At 38.4% G+C, this 9,983-nt stretch overlaps 1 protein-coding gene across 1 annotated transcript in view; it reads right to left on the reverse strand.

The window, feature by feature from the left end:
- Positions 1-9,721, reverse strand: part of LOC124024452 (protein Jumonji-like) — a gene marked incomplete at its 5' end in the record, with an annotated part of 59,461 nt that extends 49,740 nt beyond the window's left edge. The window contains one exon of the mRNA XM_046338347.1: positions 9,519-9,721. Coding sequence (XP_046194303.1) covers positions 9,519-9,721 — 203 coding nt within the window. The remainder of the gene's footprint in view (positions 1-9,518) is intronic.
- Positions 9,722-9,983: the final 262 nt, after the last annotated feature.

Below are 9,983 nucleotides of genomic sequence, written 5' to 3' on the forward strand. Positions count from 1 at the left end.
GTTTATGCCCTAGGCTGCATCATCATTTATGCCTGGCTCCATCGTCATTTATGCCTGCTCCATCATCATTTATACATCCATCATTTTATGCCTGGCTCCATCATCATTTATACATCCATCATTTTATACCTAGCTCCATCATCATTTTTACCTAAGCCTCGTCGTTTATGCCTGGCTCCATCATCATTTATACCTAGGCTCCATCATCATTTGTACCTAGCTCAATCATCATTATACCTAGCTCCATCATCATTTATACCTAGCTCCGTCATCATTTATACCTAGCTCCAACATCATTTATAATTAGCTCCTAATCGTTTGCCTGGCCATCATCATTTATACCTAGCTCCATCATCATTTATACCTAGCTCATCATTTTATACCTAGCTCCATCATCATTTATACCTAGCTCCATCATCATTTATGCCTAGGCTCCATCATCGTTTTAATACCTAGGCTCCATCATCATTTATACCTTAGCTCCAACATCATTTTATACCTGGCTCCATCATCATTTGTACCTTAGCTCCATCATCATTTATACCTTAGCTCCATCACATACCTAGCTCCAGCATCATTCATGCTAATCATCTCCATCTCATCATTTATACTAGCTCCATCATCGTTTATACCTAGGCTCCATCACCGTTTATGCTCCAGAAATAATCATTTATGCCTGGCTCCATCATCGTTTATAAATCCGTTTGTGCTCCATCATCGTTTAATACCTAGCTCATCATCATCATTTATACCTAGCTCCATCATCATTTATGCCTGGACATCATCATTTATGCCTGGCTCCATCATCATTTTATACCTGATCCATCATCATTTATACCTAGCTCCATCATCATTTACCTGGCTCCATCATCATTTTATACCTGGCTCCATCAATCATTTATGCCTAGCGACATCATCATTTATGCCTTCAGGCTCCATCATCATTTATACACAAACAAAAATCTGGTTTGTGCCTATAAGCTCATTTATACCTAAGCTCCATCATCGTTTATGCCTGGAAATCCATCATCATTTATGCCTGGTCCGTCGTCATGCCTGATCGTGTTTATTTATACCTTTATGCCCTGAAACGAATAAATCTGTCATCATCGTTATGCCTAGGCCCATCATCATTTATACCTAGCTCCATCATCATTTATACCTAGCTCCATCATCATTTATACCTAGCTCCATCATCATTTATACCTATCATCCTTTACATCATCAATTTATACCTAGTCTCCATCATCATTTATACCTAGCTACATCATCATTTATACCTAGCTCCATCATCATTTATACCTAGCATCATCATTTATAAGCTCCATCATCATTTATACCTAGCTCCATCATCATTTATACCTAGCTCCATCATCATTTATACCTAGGCTCCATCATCATTTATACCTAGCTCCATCATCATTTATGCCTAGCTCCATCATCATTTATCCTATTTCCATCATCGTTTACCTGGCTACATTTATCCTGATTATCATTTATACCTAGCTCCATCGTTTATGCCTGAAGCTCCATCATCGTTTTATGCCTAGCTCCATCATCATTTATACCTAGCTCCATCATCGTTTTATGCCTAGCTCCATCATCATTTATACCCTTTAATCCATCATCATTTATGCCGTTTGTGCTCCATCATCATTTACCTAGCTCCATCGTTTATACCTAGGCTCCACATCATCATTTATACCTAGCTCCATCATCATTTATGCTCCATCATCATTTATACCTAGCTCCATCATGCCATTTTATACCTAGCTACATCATCGTTTTGCTAGCTCCATCATTTTTATGCCCTGTCGTCATTTATACCTAGAATCATCCATGTCATTTATGCCTAGCTACGTCATCATTTATGCCCGTTTTTTATGCTCCATCATCATTTATGCCTAGCTACATCATCATTTTATACCTGGCTCCATCATCATTTGCCTAAATGCATCATTTATACCCAAAATCATCGTTTATGCCTGGCTCCATCATCATTTATACCTGGCTCCATCATCATTTATGCCTAGCTACATCATCATTTACACTCCATCATCGTTTATGCCTAGCTCCATCATCATTTTTATACCTAGCTCCATCATCATTTATGCCTAGCTCATCATCATTTATACCTAGCTCATCATCATTTATACCTAGCTCCATCATCGTTTTATGCCTAAGCTACATCATCATTTATACCTGAGCTCCATCATCATTTATGCCTGAGCTCCATCATCATTTATGCCTGGCTCCATCATCATTTATGCCTCATTTATGCCTATCCATCGTTTATGCCTGGCTCCATCATCGTTTATGCCTGCTCCATCATCATTTATACCTAGCTCCATCATCATTTATACCTAGCGACATCATCATTTATGCCTGAAGCTCCATCATCATGCCTGGCTCAATCATCATTTATGCCTGGCTCCATCAACATCATTTATACCCTCCATCATCATTTACCTAGCTCCATCATCATTTATACCTAGCTCCATCATCATTTATACCTAAGCGACATCATCATTTATACTAGCTCCATCATCATTTATACCTAGCTCCAACATCATTTATGCCTAGCTCCAACATCATTTTACCTGGCTCCATCATCACCTCATCATTTATACCTGATCATCATCATTTATACCTAGGCTCCGTCATCATTTATACCTATCATCATACCTTTGCTCCATCATCGACATCATTTTATGCTCTATCATTTTGGCGGCATCCGTCCTATCCAGCATCATTATACCTAGCTCCATCATCATTTATACCTAGCTCCATCATCATACTTTCATTTATACCTAGTCCATCATCATTTATGCCTAGCTCCATCATCATTTATGCCCTAGCTACATCATCATTTATACCTAGCTCCCTCCATCATCATTTATACCTAAGCTCCATCATCAGCTCCATTCATTTACCTAGCTACATCATCATTTATACTAGCTCCATCATCATTTATACCTGGCTCCATCCTAGCATCATTTATACCTAGCTCCATCATCATTTTATACCTAGCTCCATCATCATTTATACCTAGCTACATCATCATTTATACCTAGCCTAGCCATCATCATTTACCTACCTCATTTATGCCTCCATCATCATTTTATACCTATAGCTCCATCATCTGGCTCCATCATCATTTATACCTAGGCTCCATCATCATTTACCTACCAATATCCATTTACCCCATTTATACCATCATTGTACAAACAATTTTATACCTAGCCATCATCATCATCATCATTTATACCCCATAAGCTACCATCATCATTTATACCTATCATCATTTTATACCTAGCTACATTTATACATCCATTTATACCTAGCTCCATCATCATTTATACCTAGCTCCATCATCATTTATACCTAGCTACATCATCATTTATGCACCTAAGCTCCATCATCATTTATACCTGACTCCATCATTATACCTAGGCCATCATCATTTATACCTAGCTCCATCATCATTTATCATCATTTATACATTTCATTTATAAATCATCATTTATACCTGCTCGTCATTTTATGCCAGCTACATCATCCTAATCATTTTATACCTAGCTCCATCATCGTTTATACCTAGCTCCATCATCATTTATACCTAGCTACATCATCATTTATACCTGAGCTCCATCATCGTTTATGCCTAGCTCCATCATCATTTATGCCTGGCTCATCATTTATACCTATTTCATCATCATTTATGCCTAGTTTTATCACTCCATCATCTCCATGTCTTAAGTTTATGCCCTATTCATCATCATGCCTGCTACACATCATCAATACTGGCGTTTTTCATCATTTGTACCTAGCTCCATCATCATTTATACCTGCTACATCATCATTTATGCCTGATCATCATTTGTACCTAAACCATCATGTTTATATGCCTCCATCAATAAATCAATTTATCCTGGTCCATCATCATTTATGCCTAGCTACATCATCATTTATACCTATCATCATTTATACCTGGCTCCATCATCATTTAGCTCCATCATCATTTATGCCTAGCCCATCATCATTTTATACCTAGCTCCATCATCATTTATACCTAGCTCCATCATCATTTATACCTAGCTCCATCATCATTTATACCTAGCTCCATCATCATTTATACCTAGCTCCATCATCATTTATACCTAGCTCATCATCATTTATACCTATCTCCATCATCATTTATACCTAGCTCCATCATCATTTATACCTAGCTACATCATCATTTATACTACTCATCATTTTATACCATCATCATTTATACCTAGCTCCATCATCATTTATACCTAGCTACATCATCATTTATGCCTAGCTCCATCATCATTTATACCCATTTATACTCTAGCTCCATCATCATTTATGCCTAGCTACATCATCATTTATACGTCATCATCATTTATGCCTAGCTCCGTCATCATTTATGCCTGCTACATCATCATTTATACCTAGCGTCATCATTTATACCTAGCTCCATCATCATTTATACCCTAGCTCCATCATCATTTATAGCTCCATCATCATTTTTATGTTCCATCATCATCGTTATACCTAGCTACATTTATCATTTGTACCTAGCTCCATCGTTTTATGCCTGGCTCCATCCATCATCATTTTATACCTAGCTCCATCATCATTTATACCTAGCTCCATCATCATTTATACCTAAGCTCCATCATCATTTATACCTAGCTCCATCATTATTTATGCCTAGCTCCATCATCATTTATACCTAGCTCCATCATCATTTATACCTAGCTCCATCATCATTTTATCATCATGTATACCTGGCTCAGCGACCTATCATCATCATTTATACCTAGCTCCATCATCATTTTATACCTGGCTCATCATCGATTATCACTAAGCTCCATCATCATTTTTATACCTAGCTCCATCATCATTTATGCCTGGCTCCATCATCATTTATACCTGCCTGGCTCCATCATCATTTATACAAACCATCATCCGCTCCATCATCATTTATACCTAACCATCATCCATTTATGTTTACCTAGCTACATCATCATTTTATACCTGGCTCCATCATCATTTTTATGCCTAGCATTTATACCTAATCATCATTTTATACCTAGCTCCATCATCATTTATACCTAGCTCCATCATCATTTATACCTAATCATCATTTATACCTAGCTCCATACCTATCATTTATACCTAGCTCCATCATCATTTGTACCTAGCTCCATCATCATCATTTATACCTAGCTCCATCATCATTTTATACCTAGCTCCATCATCATTTATACCTCATTTATACCTAGGCTCCATCATCATTTATACCTAGCTCCATCATCATTTATACCTAGCTCCATCATCATTTATACCTAGCTCCATCATCATTTATGCCTAGCTCCATCATCATTTATACCTAAGGCTACATCATCATTTATACCTAAAGCTCCATATCACCTAGCTCCATCATCCATTTATACCTAGCTCCATCATCATTTATACCCTGGCTCCATCATCATTTATGCACCCATTTATGCCGCTCCATCATCATTTATAAACAACGCCTCTGTATCTCATCATTTATACCCTAGCTCCATCATCATTTTATGCCCATTTTAGGCTCCATCATCATTTGTACCTGGCTCATCATCAAGCTACATCGTCATTTATACCATCAATCATTTATACCTGGCCTATTTCATCATCATTTATGCCCTGGCTCCATCATCATTTATCCATTTAGGCTCCATCATCATTTATACCTAGGCTCCATCATCATTTATGCCTAGGCTCCATCATCATTTTTATACCTAGCTCCATCATCATTTATACCCATTTATACCTAGCTCCATCATCATTTATACCTAGCTCCATCATCATTTATACCTAGCTCCATCACCATTTTATACCTAGCTCCTAGCTCCATCATCATTTATACCTAGCTCCATCATCATTTATACCTAGCTCCATCATCATTTATGCTCTACATCATCATTTATACCTAGCTCTATCATCATTTATACCTAGCTCCATCATCATTTATACCTAGCTCCATGTCATTTTTATTTCACATCATCATTTATACCTAGCTACATCATCATTATACCTAGCTCCATCATCATTTATACCTAGCTCATCATCATTTGGACCTAGCTACATCATCATTTATACCTAGCTCCATCATCATTTATACCTAGCTCCATCATCGTTTATACCTAGCTCCATCATCATTTATACCTAGCTCCATCATCATTTTATATCATCATTTTATACCTAGCTACAAAACATCATTTATACCCCTAGCTCCATCATCATTTACCTAGCTCCATCATCATTTATACCTAGCTCCATCATCATTTATACCTCCATCATCAAACACTCTACATCATCATTTATACCTAGCTCCATCATCATTTATACCTAGCTCCATCATCATTTATACCTAGCTCCATCATCATTTATACCTAGCTCCATCATCATTTATACCTAGCTCCATCATCATTTATACCTAGCTCCATCATTTATACCTATTCATATACCTAGCTCCATCATCATTTATACCTAGCTCCATCATCATTTATACCTAGCTCCATCATCATTTATACCTAGCTCCATCATCATTTATACCTAGCTCCATCATCATTTATACCTAGCTCCATCATCATTTATACCTAGCTCCATCATCATTTATACCTAGCTCCATCATCATTTATACCTAGGCTCCATCATCATTTATACCTAGCTCCATCATCATTTATACCTAGCTCCATCATCATTTATACCTGCTCCATCATCATTTATACCTACCATCATCATTTATACCTAGCTCCATCATCATTTATACCTAGCTCCATCATCATTTATACCTAGCTCCATCATCATTTTATACCTAGCTCCATCATCATTTATACCTAGCTCCATCCATTTATACCTAGCTCCATCATCATTTATACCTAGCTCCATCATCATTTATACCTAGCTCCATCATCATTTATACCTAGCTCCATCATCATTTATACCTAGCTCCATCATCATTTATACCTAGCTCCATCATCATTTATACCTAGCTCCATCATCATTTATACCTAGCTCCATCATCATTTATACCTAGCTCCAACATCATTTATACCTAGCTCCATCATTTATACCTAGCTCCATCATCATTTATACCTAGCTCCATCATCATTTATACCTAGCTCCAACATCATTTATACCTAGCTCCATCATCATTTATACCTAGCTCCATCATCATTTATACTAGCTCCATCATCATTTATACCTAGCTCCATCATCATTTATACCTAGCTCCATCATCATTTATACCTAGCTACATCATCATTTATACCTATCATCATCATTTATACCTAGCTCCATCATCATTTATACCTAGCTCCATCATCATTTATACCTAGCTCCATCATCATTTATACCTAGCTCCATCATCATTTATACCTAGCTCCATCATCATTTATACCTAGCTCCATCATCATTTATACCTAGCTAGCTCCATCATCATTTATACCTAATTTTTATACCTAGCTCCATCATCATTTATACCTAGCTCCATCATCATTTATACCTAGCTCCATCATTTATACCTAGCTCCATCATCATTTATACCTAGCTCCATCATCATTTATACCTAGCTCCATCATCATCATCATCATCATTTATACCTAGCTCCATCATCATTTATACCTAGCTCCATCATCATTTATACCTAGCTCCATCATCATTTATACCTAGCTCCATCATCATTTATACCTAGCTCCATCATCATTTATACCTAGCTCCATCATCATTTATACCTAGCTCCATCATCATTTATACCTAGCTCCATCATCATTTATACCTAGCTCCATCATCATTTATACCTAGCTCCATCATCATTTATACCTAGCTCCATCATCATTTATACCTAGCTCCATCATCATTTATACCTAGCTACATCATCATTTATACCTAGCTCCATCATCATTTATACCTAGCTCCATCATCATTTATACCTAGCTACATCATCATTTATACCTAGCTCCATCATCATTTATACCTAGCTACATCATCATTTATACCTAGCTCCATCATCATTTATACCTAGCTCCATCATCATTTATACCTAGCTCCATCATCATTTATACCTAGCTCCATCACCATTTATACCTAGCTCCATCATCATTTATACCTAGCTCCATCATCATTTATACCTAGCTCCATCATCATTTATACCTAGCTCCATCATCATTTATACCTAGCTCCATCATCATTTATACCTAGCTCCATCATCATTTATACCTAGCTCCATCATCATTTATACCTAGCTCCATCATCATTTTTACCTAGCTCCATCATCATTTATACCTAGCTCATCATCATTTGTACCTAGTATGTCTTTTATACTCCTTCATTTATACCTAGCTATAACTGCTGTACATTTCACCATTGATCATCATTTATACCTAGCTCCATCAACGCTCCATCATCATTTAACCTGCTCCATCATATTTACAGTAGTGGAACATTACAGCTCCATCATTTTATACAGATCTCCTAGCTCCATCATCACTGAGGTGTAGTTGATTAGTTCATTTCACCATTGATCATCGGTCAACGGTGGATACAGGACATTACCATCATCATTGTACCTAGACAATCTGTCACCTGTTGGTTTGCCAAGGACAGGGAGAGGTTTCTGGCATCCCTCCTGTACAACAGCAGATGCACAAAGGAGATCAGGTCTGTGTCCCAAATGGCATCCTAATCCCTATATAGTTGCCTACTTTTGTCCAGAGCCCATAGGGCACCAATCAAAAGTAGTGCACTACATAGGGTATAGGGTGCCATTTGGATCAGAGACTGAATGAAGACCCAAATTGGAATGTGTTTGAAATAGCACTCATGCTAAATATTCTTAATGATGTATGTCTGCCAAGGTTATGTACATGAAGCCAGTAACTGTCAGTATTATTCCTCTGCATAAAGGTGTCTGTGTGTGTGTGTGGGGAGGGGCTGAGCGTTGCTGGGAGGAATGATGGAACCATCCCACTCCACCCACCAGGGGGCATCTCTGCTCCCAGTTGCCATACAGAACAATGTCACTATGTCAGCAGTGTAATGGTGGAGTTTCCACCATATTGCTTCATTAAACCTTACAGATCAGATTTGTAAACGTTGAGGGTTAGTTACGGCCGAGGGGAAGGGAAGTCTGGCTTGAGAGATGGAGAGAGAGAGGTCAGCATGTCTGTAGCCAACAGGAAGCTGTACCAGGAGGACAGGAAATGTAAACCCTCCAGCAGCGACAGAATACTGGGGCCAACACTAACAGACTGGCATGCTGGCATCAGACCATTAAGATACACACTTAATCTGTCCCGAAAGGCACCCTATTCACTATATAGTACACCACTTTTGTCCAGAGCCCTATAGGCCTTGGTCAAGGGTAGTACACTACATAGAGAATATTCAATAGAGTGCAGTTTGGGATTCAGCCCAGGTACTCTCCATCCCAGCCCATCTGTGTCTCCCTGGTGTACCTGCTTTGGGTGCTCCTTGTTGGGCCTGCTGTGGCGAAGACTGTGGGTGGTGCTGGAGGTCCTGGCTGGGGTCCTGTAGAGGTCCTGTGGTTCTCCCTCCGGGCCTCTCTCCTCTCAGCCCTCTCTGGCCTGGATAGCTTCTCTCCCTCTGGGCCTCAGGAAGAGCTCCTTCCCCCGTAAGGACCTGCTGTGGCCATTCAACACTGGAACACAGAATGAGAACAACGATGAAATGTATGGACTGTTTACACTGTTTTCAACATCAGTTTTACAACGTTTCTGTTTACTCTATCATTACATTAACCTTGAACCTGCTGTGGCCAAAGCCACATCCACACTGAATGTGTGTGCAGTTATTATTAACAAACCATAAATACCATACTAAATGGACAAACAAAAGTAGGCTAGCTATTCAAACTATGCAGAAGCTTCTCAGATAAACCATATTACACACTTGAATAATAT

This window comes from Oncorhynchus gorbuscha, unplaced genomic scaffold, assembly GCF_021184085.1.
Source record: "Oncorhynchus gorbuscha isolate QuinsamMale2020 ecotype Even-year unplaced genomic scaffold, OgorEven_v1.0 Un_scaffold_1865, whole genome shotgun sequence".
NCBI lineage: Eukaryota > Metazoa > Chordata > Actinopteri > Salmoniformes > Salmonidae > Oncorhynchus > Oncorhynchus gorbuscha.